General features: G+C 36.1%; 2 protein-coding genes across 2 annotated transcripts; one reads left to right on the forward strand and one right to left on the reverse strand.

The window, feature by feature from the left end:
- Positions 1-1,799: 1,799 nt before the first annotated feature.
- Positions 1,800-4,132, reverse strand: LOC122081491 (protein COFACTOR ASSEMBLY OF COMPLEX C SUBUNIT B CCB3, chloroplastic-like). Its single transcript, XM_042648639.1, has 3 exons — positions 3,997-4,132; positions 3,857-3,903; positions 1,800-2,441 (listed from the first exon to the last, which is right to left on the reverse strand). The coding sequence occupies exons 1-3, from the start codon at positions 4,037-4,039 to the stop codon at positions 1,911-1,913; spliced, it is 621 nt and encodes a 206-aa protein (XP_042504573.1). The 5' UTR covers positions 4,040-4,132; the 3' UTR covers positions 1,800-1,910.
- Positions 4,133-12,994: 8,862 nt separating this feature from the next.
- On the forward strand, positions 12,995-19,531 carry LOC122080973 (VAN3-binding protein-like). Its single transcript, XM_042647876.1, has 9 exons — positions 12,995-13,117; positions 15,840-15,935; positions 16,081-16,266; positions 16,850-16,978; positions 17,122-17,187; positions 17,291-17,705; positions 18,230-18,340; positions 18,489-18,593; positions 19,202-19,531. The coding sequence occupies exons 1-9, from the start codon at positions 13,115-13,117 to the stop codon at positions 19,402-19,404; spliced, it is 1,314 nt and encodes a 437-aa protein (XP_042503810.1). The 5' UTR covers positions 12,995-13,114; the 3' UTR covers positions 19,405-19,531.
- The last annotated feature ends 381 nt before the right edge of the window (positions 19,532-19,912 follow it).

The following is a 19,912-nucleotide window of genomic DNA, read 5'->3' on the forward strand; positions in this document are numbered from 1 at the left end:
CTTCTCTCTCTCTCTCTCTCTCTCTCTCTCTCTCTCTCTCTCTCTCTCTCTCTCTCTCTCTCTCTCTCTCCCTCCTGTATAAATGTACTTCTCAAGCAGTTAGTGGAGATTTTGATGAGGATCCACATTACAGTTCTTTTAGTATCGGTTTGCATTCAAGGTTTCTTAATGTTAACACTGTTTTGAAGGAATGCTGTTGTTTTCTGGTTTTGTTTTTACACCATAGCACTCCCCCACCCCACCCCTTCCCCAGCGGGGATTCTCAAGGAACAAAAGTGAACATGCTGCTGTAGTGCTCTTAGAACAAACTGTACTTCCAAAATTAGCTCTTCCCCATTTTGGTCGGACTCTCACCAAATAATAATTAAAAATAAAAATAAAAAATAAAAAATCTAGGTGGGATGATTCATAGAATATGAAATCTGGGCCAGCATAAAGACTGCTTCCAGTTGGATGTGAAATTGTTTAAGAGATTATTTTAAGAAGAGAAAGCTTAAAAGCATAACAGAGCAATATTGCAAATAGTAGTTGAAGAAGAGTATTTCCTTTGCAGCGATGAAACTCCAAGATATTTAGCTCAAAACTTTCTGGTTACAATATGAAGTATTTCATTAGTCAATTATCATTTTTATTAGTAAGAAAGGTGCCCTATTGGTTCTTAATTCTATCCTGTGGCATTCTACATCTAACCAGAAGGAAATTTTTCTGTTGCTCTTAATTTCGTTCATTATGTCTTTGAGGCAATAAATATCTTTCCGGAAAGGGATCTCTGAGCCTAAGGTGTACCTTACATCTACACGCATTACATTTTTTATTCATTTATTTATTTAGTGGTCATTGACTACCAGGGGAGAGTGGGGGGATAAGGTGGGATAGAGGGAGGTTCGAACACAAGACCTCTTGTGTCTTACGCCAGACCTAAAGTTGGCATTGCCCATTGAGCTACAAGCTCATTCCTTTTCCATTCATTTATTTAAGAAAAGAGAAAAAAATAATAAAAATTTGAAAAAATGTGTAAGTGTAGGGTACATCTTAGGCTCAGAGAGCCTTTTCCCACATCTTATTATTGATCTTTACTCTAATTCTTCCTTAAATTTAACAAAGAAATGATACATTATTTTTTTTTTCACTTTCTTTTTATTTTAATAGATATTTTACTAGCATTATATCAATTATGAGGAAGTGGTCACCCATCAGATAGAAGTATCTGGAGTCATTCCAACTACAAAAAAAAGCTTGGTTAGAACAAAATAAATAGCTTAAATTGACAGTTCAACAGTCAAACTGATCATTTGGTGGTAGAAAATCCTTGAATCAATCACATATTATATTTAAAGTCTTATCTCAACCAAATGACTCATCATGTACAATAAAAGAAAATATGGAGACATAAAATCTCGGGCAGCCTTGCTTAAGCAAACTTTGCATAAAGTCTACCCCGGCAACTTTGCCAAGCCAAACAGGGAATATGAAGAAAAAAATTTTAGTCCAAAAGAGGGACACTCACTGATTTCCTAATAAAGGACATCTGACATATAATAAGGGAAATTCATATTCCCAAGACATACAAAACAGCCTGTACAACACAAACCAAGTCATAATCTGTAGATCCTTTTTCCTATGAGAATCCCCCTTGAACTCATGCCTAACTCCTTACTGCTTTTGATGCACAAATTCCTTCTTGGGATCCATCTCTTTTAGCTCTATTATATTGAGCTATGGGTGTTTCACAGGATAAGAACCTTCCCCAGTCCATGTCAAAACTTTCTATTCCAATTCATTCAAAGTACCCAAAGATCTACTATGAAAACTGTGCATTGCAGTCACCAATATTTCGTTTAAAAGTAAATACAAAATTTTGTCTCAACATTTACAATTATGCATCTCCCTGTATGTTCTTTGTCAACCAGCTAAACCTGTTGTGATAGTAGCACAAGAAGTCCTTGAGGGCCTACCAATATTTCATTTAGGAAACTTAACAGTCCAAACCAGACCACAGGGGTTACATCCACTCCTCCAAGAGGTGGAATCAACTTCCTGGTTGGTATGAGAAGTGGTTCTGTAGGAGCATAAGCTAAAACATAAGGGAATTTCCCAACAGGTAGCTTGGGGTACCAGGACATTACTATTCTTACAATAAAAAGAAATCCAAATGCTGATAAGAAGGGCCCCAAGATACCAATTGCCAGCTTAGCCGATGATGGATCCAGGTCTGCTAGCATGATTCTCTGCAAGTAGTAGGAAATGGATTGTGATGCCTTTGGTATGTTAATATCAAGATTAAGGGCAGTCCTTGATATATCCAATGAATTACGTAAAATAGATGCATTTGATGGTGAGAGTTCAGCATAGGCATCTGCTGCAACTTCAAGCAAACAGTATGTACCACCTCGCATTACCAAGCGATCAATTGTTCTTTTGGTTGGGCACTTGAAGCTTTCCTGTCATTCAAGAGGTGATATGTCCTCCATGAGTGAGTGAAGAGAAGACAAGGAAAGAAAATGGAAAAAGATCTTAGAAAAATGCCATCAATTGTTTGTTTGGAACATTGGAGTTTTTAACTTCTGTGATGGCCATGATTTTAGTCTTACATGCATGATGTATAAACATTAGATTTAGTTTTAGCTGGGAGTTTAGATTCCATCTTTGACTATGACAGGGAAGTCTAATGTTCCATAGGAATTGAAATCTCTGTGTTTGGCAGAAATTTGAATTCCTACAATCACTTCAGTTGGATATAGACATTAGTATATGAAATGTCCAAGATGGTTATTGATGTTGCTCAGCAAACATAAAAAGCTAGAAGCCTAAAACAATTCTTGGCAATTGAATTGTTCACTCAAGATCCAAATTGTGCCAAAAAAAGAAGCTCAATGGTGGTAACTTGACACCACTGAAGCATTTATCCCTACTTGACTCTTGATTGATCAACGCGAGTGAACTGTGCTTAAATGCTTCATAAATCCATAATTAAGCCTACAGGTCCTTGGGACTGGTGAATCTTTTTATATCTCGTAGTTTTGGGTCATGGATTGAACCAAGGATCACAACCTCGTCTGTCAATCCTCTATATTGCCCTTTTCCTTCCATCTTGCAATAGAAATATCATACGTATACGAAAATAAATTCTTCATAGTAAAATAGTTATCTTTCAATGAGAATTTGTACTATGGGAGAAACCTTTCTTCCTATTTTGAAACATAGGCAAACAAAGCACTACCAAAAAACTGTTCATCAGAAGAAGTTGCATTATGTATGACAATCAGAAAATCCATCACCGATGATGGCTAAAACCAGAGCTCCACTCAAAAAGACATGAACATCGGAACAAAAAGTGTATAAAATTTAAAACCTGGGTTTCCAATAAAAAGCTATAAGATCAACAGCACAGGCCTCAATGTCCAAGGATGACATAATTTTTAATGCAGAGAATGGGGCTTAGATTACATGGTTTGAAGGTTATCAAATTCACAGGAAGTTCTGTGAATGAATCCCATCTTCACCAACTAACAATCCTCCCTTCCCCCATTTGAAATCTAAAATTTTGAAACTTTTGAACTGATATTTCCACCACTTTCAGTAACTACATGGAACCAGTTACAAGTACTGGGTTCTATCCATTACCCTTTGTGCTCGTGAGGTATGGCTTATGACAAGAGAGAAATGGGTACGCAGCAAACAGTATCTACACTATCCTCTGCATTTTTTTTTCCAAATTGCTTTCCACCCCCATAATCAATCAAATCCTTATGGTTTACACTAATTAAAGATGCATAGAAATCATAGAAAAATGGGTAATACCAGTTAAAGCCAAACAATGGTTCATAAATGAGAAGATAACCAACTGGGTACTTACAGAGATACTGAAACTTCTTCGTTTCTTGCGAAGCAGATATGGTAGTCCTGAGAAATTTAATTCATAATTAACACTATTATAATCATTCTGAAAGAGAAAAAAAAAGAGTAATCAAAATTTGGAAGAAATAACAAGTTTACCTTTGATTTGAGGGCGAGATTGCAGAGCAGAAGAGGTCGCCATGGTGGGAGGAAAAGAGGGAAAGAGGTTTATCACTTCCCATTTCCAAACCGTATCTCTTAAGAATGAAATGGCCAAAGGTGCCCCTACTGGGCCACTGGCCCACTGTTGAGAAGGGAAAGAGGATCTATGTTGTAGGGGTGTTTACAGTAAATCATATGAATAGAAAGGTTTTATCTGAAATTTTTCGAATTTATGGCCTACTACAAATCTATCAATGAAAGACTCACAAGCCCAGGGTTTAGCCCTTCTCGTTCACTCAAAACCATGGTTGCAAGGCACAGGCGCCCTGGGACTTATATGATCGCGGTGGTGACTTAGTCTCCCCGATGTGGGATTCGTGCACCTGCTACAGTGCCCCGCACACGGCCTTTGACGAACTCAGAGCATCGGAACTAACATTCACCCACCGCCCGGCTCTGATACCAGGAGTTACGAACAGTGACAAGCCCAGGGTTTAGCCCTTCTCGTACACTCAAAACCATGGTTGCAAGGCACAGGCGCCCTGGGACTTATATGATCGCGGTGGTGACTTAGTCTCCCCGATGTGGGATTCGTGCACCTGCTACAGTGCCCCGCACACGGCCTTTGACGAACTCAAAGCATGCTCTTTTCCTCTCGGTGGATTCTGACCATGTTCCCAGCCTTACCTATGTCCCTCGCCAAATTTCTCGAGATGATCTTAATCGTCTCCTTCCTTCTTCTTGGGTTACGGCTTATGAACAACAAATGGCTTCCTCCCAAACTGCTCCTGTTGAACCACTTCAGTCTACTGATCCACAGTTCATCACTCACCCATCCGATGAGGTTGAAATTAGATTTCCTCCCCCACAACCATTACCATCCCCTTTTCCTACCCAGTTTACAGGAATGATTCAAGAAAATATTCCTGTCAAATCTTTTGATGCTCAAGGACACCCTGTGTACACATCCTCTGTAGCAAGTGGTGAGGTGCGGTGAATATCAAATGGTTAACTGAGAGTATATGGCACACGTTTCTAGGGGTTCCCAATTATCCGATACTTACTGGCCCGATATGGATTACATATGATTTTCACACGTGAAACTGAGCCCTTCGATGAGTACTAATTTCACAAAAAAATTACAATCATGTCCAAATTCTCTAATTAAAATAGAGGAAGTTATAAGATATTTTTTGGTAGAAAAATTATATAATTACTCAAAATTAGGAATTTAGCCACCCAATTATTCCTTTATTAACCAAATTGTTCAAAACAACATTTTTGTTTTTGGTTACAGTTTAAAATAACATTTAATATTACAATTTTACCCAAAACAGTGCCCCTCCCTAAGCCACATATAATTTGTTTTTTAACATTTTTGCCCAAACTTTCCTCTTCCTCCTATGTCTACAATATCTTAAATGGTAAATTTCTTCATGGCATGAATTGCGAGGGAATCATTCAAGTCTTTTTCACAACAGTTTATCATCACAAAAAATAGGAGATTGTTGAGAGTCCTGAGACATCAGATGTTATAAAGGTTTTTGGTTATAAATAAACTTACATATCAGCTGTCAATAGTTCAAGTAGTGATATATTATAATCCTTCAAGGGAAATCAAATTTAATTTGAATGAAAAAATTCACATCATCTGATCTATAATATAAGTGAATTATATTTACTTAATATGAGCCATAAACTCGGACGTCCTAAGTTTGACTCCCACTAGGCACACCTTGGGCCACTTACTCGGGAGTGTTTAGTGCTCTTCACTGCTTTTAGTAAAAGTTGAATGGTTCTCATTCAATCCCGATATGACCCAGTCCATGCGATTGTGGGGTCAGTATGGGCCTGGGAGACTAGTCAGGCCGAAGGCCTGGATACTTGTCATTAGCAAAAAAAAAAATATATATATATATATATATGAATTATAAATCATTCCACAAACTATTGCCCAAGGATGTGAATTTGTAATCAAAACCATTTACCGAAATCGAATCAATCCATTTACATCGAAACCGTAAAACCGTTTAGTAAATGGTGCAGTTATGGTTTCAAGTTTTAGGCCGATTAGCTAAACGGGTCGGGTCGATTTTTACCCCGAAACCCGTTGGTTTCAAACCGAATTGAAACCGTTTAAACCGAACCATTTAAACCGTTTAAACCGATCCAATTAATCCATATAACCATGGTTTAAAGTATCTCCGATACCTATACGATACCCTTCGATACGTATCTTAAATTTAGCCGATCGATACGATACACACTGATACGATACATGAAATTTTTAAAATCCTTTCGTATCGATATATATCCTATGATACATATCGATATGCACTAATACACTATCGATACGTATTGATACTTTATGAAAAATATAAAATCAAGGTGAAATATACGTTTTGATATGTATCAGTACGTATCAGTGAGTATTTGTATGTATCGATCGGTACATATCGATGAGTATCAGTACATATTAGTGAATATCGGTATGTATCGATCAGTACATATCGGTATCGGTATGTACCGATACAGTGCGCTACGGTCATATAATTGCCAAGATGGGTATTTTTTCAAAAAACATGATTTTTTGAGGTGTTTTTGTTCCAAAGTTGCTGCCAGCCATATTTCTCTCTAAGTAAAGTGAAAATCAAGGTTTTGAACAAGGATTTTACATTTATGGGACAACTACAAACCTTGAATTCTTAGTGCGATACTCTCAATTTAGTGTTTATGCATAGTACATGTTATTAATAGCTTTTTTTAATAAATTTTTAATGCAAAAGTGTTTAAAAAGGTGTTTCATATCTATTTATGTATGTGTATGTATCTTTAGCGTATCTTTAGCGTATCTCCGATACGATACGATACCCTCCGATGCGTATCTTAATTTTGGTCGACCGATACGGCGACCGATACCGATACTTTAATCTTTGCATATAACAATTAAATAAAGTAGGGGTAGTAATCCGTATAACAATTAACAATTAAATTTAGTGTCCATCCTGCTTTAGTATGATTTATTGCAATTCAGTTCAAGTTTAGGCTTTAGATCATGAACTTGTAATCCATATATGTTCCTATGTTATTATGTTATCACAGATGGGGTGTTTTGGCTGAATCACTTGTCATTTTAATATTTTATGCTGTAGAAGGCTAGATTTGGAATTCAGTTCAAGTTTAGGCTTTAGATCATGAACTTGTAATCCATATATGTTACTATGTTATTATGTTATCACAGATGGGGTGTTTTGGCTGAACCACTTGTCATTTTAATATTTTATGCTGTAGAAGGCTAGATTTGGATGTTGTATGATATTAGCTTTATATGTTTGAGAATGGCCATGCAAAGAAATAGCATTAGATTATAAAATTAAGACATACCATCGTCAATATAGAATCTCTTATTTGTGGTTGCCAATTATTTTTTGATAAGCTTATAATCTTCAGTGTAAAGATGGTTGCAAGTTATAACAAACTGATTGTGAACCGTTTTACAAATTATATGGAATAAATCGAAATCGAAACCGTTTAAAACTGTGAAACCGACACCGTTTAGAAACCGTAGAAACTGAAACCATTTACTAAACGGTCACGGTTTCAGAAAGTAGAACCATTTAGTAAATGGTGCGGTTATGGTTTTAGTCAGATAAATGTGAACTGAACCGTTCGACACCATTTAAACCAAAACCGAACCAATTAACACCCTTAAATTGCCTACTCCATCAAGAGTTCAAATGTAGCATTAAGGGAATTAATTGGTTCGATTTTGGTTAATTGTTTCTGTTTTTATTCGGTTCAAAGTATGAAGGGCATAAATTGAATCCAAACCATTTATTACACAATTCTAATATTCCAAATTTAAGCAAATTATTACACGATTCTAATATGCCAAATCCCAAAGAGCTCATAGGTCACATTCATCTCTTCTATAATATCCCAAATTGAAGTTTTGAGCTTAATTTGGAATGGACCTATTTCTTATGTCCAATATAGAAATCTGATACTATAGGCTTGAACCATCGCATATAGGCTTAAACTGTGACATAAGAAATAAAAAACAGTTTAAATTAATTTACATGTTGTAGATCTACTATAAAACACTTGAGAGCACATATAGAATGGAGGGAGTAGCTTGTTTTTAATCGGCTTAGTATATAAAATCGGTTTAGTTATATACCAACTCTAATATTAGGAGTTTACCAATTCATAATCAAACCACACCGTTCAATAAACTATTTGGTAAAAATACACTACCTAGTCCCGTGGCCTTTGAACCCATAAATTGATGGAATAAGATGACAACTCCACCCTTGTATAAAAAAAAAAATAAATAACAAATATTAATGCATCGAATGGTAAGGCTGTGTTTGATAACGTTTCTGCTTCGGAAACGACGTTTTTATTCCAGAAACTATGTTTCGTATCAAAAATGGAAATTTCAATTTTGTGTCAAAATGCTATTTTTCTTCTTTTATTTCTTCTTCTTCTTCTTCTTCTTCTTCTTCTTTTTGTGGAACGAAACTAAAATGACGGAACTACCTTTTGTTGTTCCGTCAATTCTCGTTTCTACCATTTTTTTTCTTTTCACTTTTTGTTAAAAAAAAATCGAAACACACCATATATGCACCAAATGCTTTATTCCGTTTAAAGCTCCAAAACTATTATTTTAGAATGTTACCAACCGCAGCGGAAGTCTTTGATTTGAAATTATATATATAACAAAACATATCACACATGTTCTGCAGATAATGTAGCATGTCTGCCAAATCCCAACTACAATTAACCCCTAAATGCCAAGCACCTCCTGGAGTTTCACAAGGATCTGTTGCCCATGGTCTACATGGTAACCCAAAACACCCATCAATATTGCCTTCCCCAAGAAAGGCAATATTGACACAAGCTGCTTCCAACTTGCATCTCCACCACCCCCTCCCCCACTTGGCTTAAAAAGAAGGGAAAACAAAAATACTCTACAGAGGGTTTCACAAGTTGCCTTATGGCAACATGAACCAAGAAAGCAAAACTGATTTACCTTTTCCAATAACCTTTTAGGTTATCAAATATGTCATAAACACATCATCAACTCGTCATCTACAACGCAAAACCCAAAGCAAATGCCCAAAAGAATTTTAATGAGTCTATTTGGTATGGGCTTAGTTTTCCTCTACCAATGAAGTAGGGTTCAATCACCATCCTTAGGCTTTAATTACTCTTCTTATAATATGGGGTTAAAAATATCCTTAGGGTAACATCCAAGGACCCTCGAGCCCCACAGTTAATAAAAGTTCCTTCGCCATGGGTGAAAGGAAATTGGGTCCATCTAATATTGTTATATTTTTACAACTAATTTCCTTATATCTTTTGAGGATAAGAATATTAAAGAAATTTGTACATTTTATGTTATAAATTAAAGTATCTACTACTCTCTTCACATATATTCATATTTATTGCTTGACATTTTGTCCAATCAGTTAGACTAATGGAATGCACAGATAAGAATTAATGAATCAAAGGATTGCATAACTAGTTGTGCCACATGGGATAGTAATATGCCAATTCTAATAGTTCGGGATATCTTATTTGGGCAACAACAGATCCACAATATATTATATTTTAGACTATAATTCAATTATTTACTTTCTTTATGTATTGAGTTTTTTTTTTTCCTTTGTATTTTCAACCAGCCATTTCTTTTCAATAAACTCTTACATGCCATTGGGTTTTTTTCTGAATTTTTATTTTGATGCCTGACCAACTCTGTTTAGATTGAAACTTGATAAGTGAATAGAGGAATTAATTAGGCTCTATGTAACCTACCATGTGATAGATATTTGTGTGATCAATGTTTTTTCTTTTGGACATGCCATTTATGACAAAAATCGAACCTTTTGTCCATCCTTCTTTATTTTTATCGATACTTGATAAAGATTTTGAATTTTTTATTATCAAACTTATTCATGAACTACTCTCAAAGATTGAATTTTTCTGGAATTCATGAGAAATACAAAATTTTTCAAACGAATTCAATTGATCTGAATTATTGCCAAACTAAATTATTACCATATTATTCATGAATTTACGTTCCATACAAAACTCATACATAGCATCACATCCAGCACCTATAAGCGAAGAAGCTATGCATTGAACAGTTTTACCAAAAAATGCATTGAATACTGAAAGTCGTAAACCAAAAAAAAAAATAGTGAAAGTCTCCAATGAAAAGTTATTATAATTATTATGATTTATTTTCCTTCTAAAGGAAAGCGAAAAATTAAATGGAAGTAAAGAAAAAAAGAAAAAAAAAAAGATTAATGTCCAGGCATACTAGATGAGTACAAAATGATACTGAAAATGTTAGAATGTCCACGTTCATCAATGCCATCAACATAGAATTCTAATCAAAATTAATCCATAAATCTAAATTTTTTGTAGTCCAAATGATCCAAGGTGACCTCAATACCTATATAGTCTAGAGATAATCTTGTACATGAGATTGTTGAGTATTTGCACCCTTTTTGTACTAATATATCAGTTACACTATTCACTTCTCTAAATTGATGTGTGATTTTTTGAACCGTAGAGTCCAAATATGAACTGAAAAAGAGATATTACTACAAGAAAAAGTGAAAAACCATTGAATTATTTCCCCCTGAACACCAATGGATAACATTCAATACATAGCTTATCAATCTTCTTTTCTTTGATAATATTTAGATCATGAAAAAAATCTGAGAATTCAATAAAAATAAGTTTTTACCTATTGATATAAAGTAAAGAAAAAAAAAATTATCTAGAAAAAAATTCTTACAGATCCAAAACACACCACCACCACCTGCATTCCCAGTATTGCTAAACACATATCCATCAATGTTGAATTTCATCCATCTAGAATGGGTTTACATCAATTTACTTCTAAAATTCTTTCTCATGTACAAATTATTAGGAATAATGCCAAAAATATTCTAAATTTAAGACTCCACACAAACTTATAGAATAAATACTATATTTTTTTGCAACCTTCAATATGTCTCATGTGAAATCAGCAAGGGGGGAGGGGGGGGGGCTTTTTTTTATATTATCAAAGCGCCTGAGGTTCTGCTTTCAAGTTTAAACAACCAAAAACATCTCAAACATGTTAAAAATCTCATGTACCAACTCTCTGTCTCCCAATTCCCAACTACAATTGACTCCTAAATGCCAAGCAATGCCTTGAGTTTCACTAGGATCTGTGGTCCAAGGTAAACTCGAAAACCCATGATTTTAAAATTTTATTATTATTATTATTATTATTTTTTTTTTTGGGTTACCAAAAAAGGATTATATTAAAACAAGAGATTATCAAGCACAAACTATGAGCAGCTTCAACTTACTATTAAGTACTAAGAATATTGCATTTTTTTACCACTTTTGGCTTTAAGAAAAAAATTGAACGTATTCTACCAAGGTTGCGATTGAGTGGGTCTCACAATATTTTATGAATAGCTAAATTTTTTAAGGATTTTTCCTTCTAAATTCTTGACCCATGAAACGTAAATGTGTCCAGACCAAACCAAGAAAGGAGAAACAGATTAACTTTTCTAATAACCTTAAGGTCATCAATCCTCTATCATCAACTATGCAAAATCATGCGAAAAAGCCGAAATGAGCTATACGAGTTTAGATAGTTTACAATTAATTTCCTTATCTTTTGGTGTATGTAAGGATGTTTGGATTTGCAATATGTTAATTTTAGATTCAAATTCAATCATGTGGGTATTTTTCTACTTGTTTTTTCCACTCGTCCTTTTGTCTATTAACTTTCAATCACCACTATCAAGCCTTACTTTTAACACTTGGTAAACTCCATATGAACTGAAACTTGACAAGTCACCGTCCTAGAAAATAGTAATTTTTTACGTTTTTATATTTTTACCAATGGTGATAAAGGAACTTTTCTTCCCCTCTTTTTCGGAAGGATGGACGCAACTTCGAATGGACTGTATTTCAATGCACCACCCAAGGCTTTATATATCCGTCACAAGGAGGATCAAGTGGTATTCAATTTTTATCTCGCTTATGAACCAAATTGAATCTGTTAAGTTTGTCTCAAATTCTTGATCCGTTTTGAAGATTGACCAGCTCTGACATATTTTGGTGGTTTCCCCATAGGATGGTTTGATCGGATTGACCGCGACCCAATGGGCCAACCCGCAATTTGGAGTATATAATGTATTGTTGTCTTATTGAGAAAGTAATTGTATTTTAGGGGTTTCTCGATCTAGGCTTTCAGGGTAAGTTTTCTCGTCGTTGATTGGGTGTAATTTCTCTTCTGCATAGTGAAATATCTTCTTCTTCGCCCGAGGACATAGCACACTACACCGGTGTGTGAACCTCATGAAATCTCTATGTTGTGCAGATCTGTTGTCTGTTTATTTTCGTATTTTATTCGTGTTTGCTCTAACAGAATCCAATCTTATTCTACTTCCACCGTTTACCAAAGTAAAGAGAACTTATCCAAAGTGGACATTTTTTATGTGTATGCAAATGTGTCGTCAAAGGGTTGCGTTTGATTCAACAGTAAGGCATGAATGTTGTGATCTGGTGGTCAAGCAGTCGAAACAACCTTTCGATATTCTAGAGGTAAGGCTGTGGAATTCTCGCCCCCAGACCTCGCACATGCGGGAGTCTCGTGCACTAAATAAGCCCTTTATGCAAATGTTTCAACCATCAGATAGGAGCTCACACAAGGAAAAAATGTAGGATTTAATTTTCCTTATTTATCCCAATTGACCATTGATTGGGTTCTATTATGGAAACCTAATATTTGATTTGATTGCAAATTACCTTGAATTCTATTAAGGATACCCACCATATTAGTTTGGTTTCAAATAGAGAAGATTTGCTCTCTAATTAATTAACCTACCTTAATGGGAGATGAGCATTATGTTATTAAAGGAGACTAGGTCCCTCCTTTTATGGTTACATAATATTCTCACCCATTAGAGGAGTGCATTGAGAAAATACTAAGAGGAGAAACCTACCTTCATTGAAGGAGAAAAAAATTGTTCTTTCGTGCAAGGACGGTATCAATGGCTGCATCAATCTCCACTGGAAACAATTTCATTGACAGTGAATGGTATATCGTTTCCCTCTCTTGTATTGAAACGGTTCATGATTTATTGGCAAGATCCTTTAATATGGTTTAGGAATTATGATGCTATAAATTCTATCAAGAAATCTATGCTATGTTGATTCCTATCTGATGGTTGACCCCTCTCTCTCTCTCTCTCTCTCTCTCTCTCTCTCTCTCTCTCTCTCTCATATGAGCCGATATATAGTGTTTGCGAACGCCAATTCTCTCTATTACACTGAATGATTAATCATTCCGAGATTATAATAAAGCTTGATTTCTGGATAAACTGATGCGCAAATTTCAGGTTTTTATTTGTTGATTTATTATTATTTTTTTATTATCATTATTGTTTGTTATACTTAAGGCAGCAGATGTGCTCGTCTTTTAAAATTTTTATTACCACAATTAAAATTTCATTCCTTGGGCCCCATAGGCATCAACAGAAAATACAGATGATTGGACTTCATATGAAACTACATGCGCTCATTCTGTTACCATTGTATAGCTGGGATAAATGAACCAGTTTAAAGTACAAGTAAGTGAGAACTCCCAAGTGATTCATTATCCCAATATCAGTTCTAGATCAAGTACAACTCTTGAAGGTTGTGAAGTTCATTTTTGTTAATTTCTATTTCCATTGGAAACCCAAGGAAAGTATATTCCCTTATTCTATTGCATATTTACTGCTACCTTAAAAAGAGTTACTAAGGCCCCTTAGAGATGAAGTGAAATAAAATTATTAGGGATGAGAAGAAGTGAAATGAGGAAAGAAAAAGAGGGAACTTTCTAATGGGTGTTATGTTGGAATTAAGTTAAACGAAAAGGAAAATGAAAATGCTACTTCAATTGTTTGGGTTCTTTTCATGAAGTCCTTAAAACCATTTTTGGAAAGCCATAACTAGATCTCTAGGGCAAGTGACAATAAAAAACTATATATGATTCAATATCAATAAGAGTAATGGTGAGGGAAGGAGAGAGGGGGGGGGGGGAGTCGGTATCAGTAGTGACCATTGCTATAGATATTGAAGCGGCGGCCCTTCCGGCCGACAAGTATCCGGTGCCATGGCCAAAGGGAAGGGAGAATGTTCAATGTGAAGGAGACCCATAATCCCTAGAGGAAGCTAAGAGTCAGTGGTATGAGGTAATATTTGACAGTTGGGATGAGGTCACATAACCATGAGAAGGGCACATGTTTGGATAACTTACCTAATACCTAATGGCTGGAAATGTATTCCATCTTCAAGTAATGAACATCAATTCAACTTGAGTGCTATAGGCCACATCCTATTTTGTTTGTTAGGAGAGACTTGTATGCATCTGCCTTTAAACTGTAATATTGCCCATGCTTAAGCAAGCAATCTTAAAGTAAGATATTATTATTAACTGAATCACTTTCCTCCAGGAAAAAATTGATTTTCCTATTCTATGTCCTGTTTGTACTTAAGTGTAGTGGAAAGCTTGTTTATTGTATGATCTGCCTTCAACTTGTCTTTCATATACATACATTTCTCTCCACCCAAATTTTATATTCCCTTGGTCTTCCATTCATTTTCAATCTAAATGGAGGATTTAAATTATTTCATCCTGAAAGCATGGAACAAATCATCAAGTTCCTTCATGCTGTCAATCTGGTTATTCTTAGCAAAACAGCTCATTCCAATGTTGGTTTCCAGGTTGTCTTTAACCTTTCATCTAAGGTGTTACTGAAACTTCAATCCAAATGGTAACAGATATCGATACATGGAAGTGTTAAAGCTGCCTCAATCCCAATAGTAAGCATCCAATTGAGCTTATAGCACATGTAAAGGTCCATGTGTTGGACAAAGATTAACTAAATCAAGGATGGGTTTGATATAAATAAAGAAGGTTGGAGTGTGCTCAATGTGGTCCAAATCAACTCCAAATCCACACTTGGCTCTTCTCGTATTTTAAGACGAAAAATTAACCTCTGTTGATCTCAGTCTTCTTAACTTGTGTTCTGTCAATACAAATTGATGTTTTTTACATGAAGGAAGATTAGTACTTTTGATCATATCGAAGTAACTGGGGATAATAGCCTCTAGGCAGGTGTATTTCTAAGCTAATATTGCAATTAAGGGCTCGCGAATGCACGTGTATTCCTCTTATAGAATGTTTTAAACCATATTATAAAGGGGAGTAGTAGGATTAGAGAGGTTATCCATCCCAAGGACCTTCCTCTCAGGGTGAGTATTCTTGCCATATTTGTTTCCTCAATTCTTGATCATTCTAGCATCTCATAGTGCATGAAACTATGTTCTTAATGAGTTGCTTTTAAAAGAAAGATATTTATGTTTGTTTCCATTTGTAGTGGCTATTACTTTGATGTCTTCCACCATTTTCTGTTGGTTGGGTAGTTTAGTTACATTTCCTAATGGGGTATTTGTCTTATATCCTATCTAGATCCCCATTTCTTGTTTGAGTGCAATAATTTGTCCCCACAATACAATAAGAAAGCTTAGAAGCTTTCCTAATTTGTCCCCACAACACAACAAGAAGCTTGGAAGGTTTCATGGTGTTGATGCAACTTCCACACTTAGTAACATTACAAGAGAACTAAATTCCAAAAATGTAATCAGTGGAGTAAATCTAGCTTAGTGGTCCACTTACATAGTATTCAAGAGGGTGGCTATATATGGTAGTGACATGCTTGATTCTGATATATAGAGCATTCTCTTAATGCCATGAGCTTTGAATCTATTTGCAGGCCAAAACAAGTAGCATCCTAATGGAAGAATTATCATCAGAACTGAAATTTCGGAGAGTTTCCTTTGCGACTCAGCATCGATTACCTTCTTACTCTGTAAGCAAATTTGTGGATACTCACTTGCCCTGCTTTGAGTTTCTTCTTCTTTAAAGGAATAATAAGAACAGTGAGACTAAAATTGTGATAAAAATTATACAGTAATTTCTTGCTTTCTTATTTTATTCACTGAAAACTATGGCAGAGTGGGAGACTTGAGAAGATGAATCCTTATGGAGGAGCTCTAGAGCACTGGAACAAGGAGAAACCATCTTCTTCTTCATGTAATCATTCTTTAGAGGTTCCAAAAAGCCCCTATGAAGCCATGGAATTCTTATCTCGTTCATGGAGCCCATCTGCCTCAGACTTCTTCCAGATATTCTCAACAGATGTGAGAAAAATTCCATCTCTAATCACTTACACACTATCACTTTAATTTGTACACACCATTTCTGTTATACAACTAAAGATTTCCACTTTCTCACATTCACGGTGGATTGTTGGGAATAATTCTACACATTGAAAAACTCTAGGACCATGTGGATCCCGTCATATACTATGCTCCACCTAATAGCTTAAGCTTTTGGAATGGATAATTCAGGATGGTATCAAAGTCATCAAGCCCATTACATTAATTAATGTTAAGGGCGACACTCTATGTGTTCAAGTACCATGTTTGCATACACACACACACACACACCCAAGGGTGAGGCCTAAGGACACTGGCCATGTCCTTTCGCAGCGATGAGCTGAAGGTGTATCATTATAGTAATGAGAAGTGGTTCTCTGTCTGGGTGTTTCTGTATCTCTACGCTCCCACAAACAAAGGGTAGGGATATCTTTTCACTGGGGACAAGAGAGATAGACACATGGGAGCACCGGCTGGCAGACAGAGTTCTTTTCCCTGTACTAATTTACCGTGCTTTAAATCCATTAACGAAAGAATAATCAAATAGGTGACATGGGATTTGCAGAGTCTATCCTTACCTCTCCATGAAAATGACAACATGGTAGAAGAGCAGAGACATGATGAGATAGAAGAAATGAGAAGAACAACAAAACCCTCAGCTCAAAGCAACAAAGATAGAGTGGAAAGCATATGGGTAAGGACTCTCTCTCTCTACCTAAATCTTTAATGCATCAATAGGGGGCTCATTCAAATAGAGCATTACATCTTTATATTATGTAGATTCTTCTTATTACAGATAAGAAAATGCCATCTAAGTTTTCAGTGATCCCCTTACAGAAATGGCTTGCAGCTGGAAGGACCTTTTCGGTCCTTCAGAGGCATACATCACTGAAAAAAATTTGGGTAAGTACATAGCAAGACAATAAGCTTTGCCAAGTGGTATAGTTGTATATCTCTTCCACTATAAACTCTGAGTAGTTATGCCTCCTCTGTTCCTGTTTATTAGATGAACATACAATACATGAAGGGATGGTTAAGGGGGCATTCATTAAGAAGCTTGGCCAAAGGCCGGCATTGGCATAAACAGGTGGAGGAAATCAGACTAGAGACGGCTAAAATCCATGCAGCTCTTTCGGTTGCAGAATTGGCGGCTGCGGTTGCTGGCTTTGCTACTAAGGGCGGTGGGTTTGATCAATTAGAGGAAATAAATGGAATAATGGGTAGTGATGATGGTGGTGGATGTTGGAACCAGAGAATGGGTGTTGTCTTTGCTTCTGCTGCAGCATTGGTGGCAACGGTATGTGCTGAGGCTGCTGAGTCTGCAGGCGCCCACAGAGCCCATGTTGCGGCCGCTGTCAACTCCGGCCTAGCCATTACAAGTTCTTCTGATATGATCACCCTCACAGCCACTGCTGCAACATGTAATTTCTTATTACCATCCCTTCCATATTGTTAATTATGACAAACCATGCAAATATGAACTTGAAAACTTCACTCAGCTTTAATCAATGAGTACCAAAAAAGTGTGCCCTGTGCTCTATGGGACAACTTGCCTTGTGAAAGTGAAGGGAAGTGAAAATTTTCGAACTTGAAAACAGAAATTTTGTAATCATTATCCATGCGATTTAATAAACTACTTAAATTTCTTATCATATTTAGTACCGATATATTTTTATACGTAATTTTTATGGGAAAAAGAATCCTACCCATCTGGCATTTTTTTATGCCAAACACAGCTGCCCTCACTCGCGTTGGGTATTTTCACCCCACAAGCGGAGAGCTGAGTTCCTTTTTAAGTTTGCAAATTTCATTTTCTGCTTCCCTTTAATTCCCCTCACAAACCAACAAAGCCTGGGAGCACACACACACAACTCAGACATAGTTTACTAAGCTGCTCTCACTGCTATATATATTACTTACAAGCACTGGACACTGATGTTGTTAGGTCTAAGGGGAGCTGCAACGCTTAAATCAAGACTAAAAGCTGATACATATTTCTCAAAGGACCTGGAGATGCTAGCCAAAGGCACTCAACTATCGATGTGCACGCCGTCGGGTGAGGAAGACGATTAATTAATTGAGGATATAGTTTATTGAACATTTAAGCTAATTAATTGGAATGCTCAAAGAGAGTACACAGATTAGTAATTATTGATGATAAATATTGGTTACTGATGCAGTCTTTGTATATGGGGATGATGCAGGGGACATAAAATTGAGAATGTTGTGCATCTACCTCAAACACAACAGGCTTGTATTGAGATCAAGAAAAAAGTACCTTGGAGGATTTCTAACTAGTTCCAAGGAGTGTAAGATCCATTTTCCTTGTTATACAACATAAATTTGCATACACACATAAATATATAAATATTTTTATGCATACATACATTTCTAGATATCTAGACTCACTTTCGGCTTTCGTTTCCATAGGAGTTCAGATCCTTTGCACGTATGTTCACCTGACATACCATGTGCCAACATCTGTCCTTTTGTTTCCGTAATTAAATATCTCTTTTCACCCTTTAAATGGCAGTAAGTGGAACATGTGTTGACACCTGAAGTGTATAAAATTTTTCAAGTCAATCACGATCCTGATCCTTTCGAGGATTTTAGGGGTTTCAATGATCAGGATCCTCTCCAATCAGTCCATATCCTCTCCAACAACTCTCTCCAACCAGACAAATGCACGTTTGGGGCTGTGTGCCTCCAAGTGTTGGGCTACGTATATATATATATCTAGTTGAAGGGAGAGTCATTGGATAGGATCTGGATCCGGATCCGGATTCTGATTGACTTGAAAATTTTAATATTCAAGTTATTTCAAGTTTTCAACCATCAATTATTGTGACTCAGACCGAGTCATCCCTCTCAATTATTCTCACTTTTTCCTTCTTATTTATTTTGTTGCTTTATCCAGATAAGATTATCAATGTGATAAAGGAAACTAAGGAAGCTCAAGGTCTTCACCCTATAAGACTTCTTACAAATGTGGGTAAGATTGTGTTGTTGTTTGAAGATGAGAAGCAATGTAATATCTGGAAATCAACTATCTCACACCTCTTACAAAATCAAAGCTCATATTCTGCAATCACAGATGTTGCAACAAGAAGAGATGCTTGAAGCCCTTCTCATGGGATTTCTTTTTCTTTTCTACTGTAACAAAAATAAGCTGCATGCAATTGCTAGTTGCATAGATTGTGACATGATTGTATAATGTCTTTTCATTAATGGAACTCCTAAGGACCTAGTAGTATCTATTGCAACAGTGAGGTCATGATGTAGTTTCACGTAGAAAACTATAATATCGGATACTACACATCTTTAATTAGGAAAAAAGTTTTTCTAGGCTGGCCCACTTCGAGAGGTTTCTATATAGGCCACCAATTTGTCTGAAAATTGAGGCTGACGTCGGTGCAATGGTAATTAAGGTTGTTCCATACTTAGTGGTCATGGGTTTAAGATAAAAAATAGTATCTCCGCAAAGTGGGAGGGGGGTAAGACTACATACATTATGACCCTTTCCACACACCCGGGAGCCTTGTGCATTGGATATATCGTTTTGGAGGCTTGATAATCTGAAAATTCTGACTTTTTGTTATCGAAGGAATGGCCTAGATTGATCTTGTGT

The sequence above is a fragment of the Macadamia integrifolia genome, chromosome 6 (assembly GCF_013358625.1).
Source record: "Macadamia integrifolia cultivar HAES 741 chromosome 6, SCU_Mint_v3, whole genome shotgun sequence".
Classification (NCBI taxonomy): domain Eukaryota; kingdom Viridiplantae; phylum Streptophyta; class Magnoliopsida; order Proteales; family Proteaceae; genus Macadamia; species Macadamia integrifolia.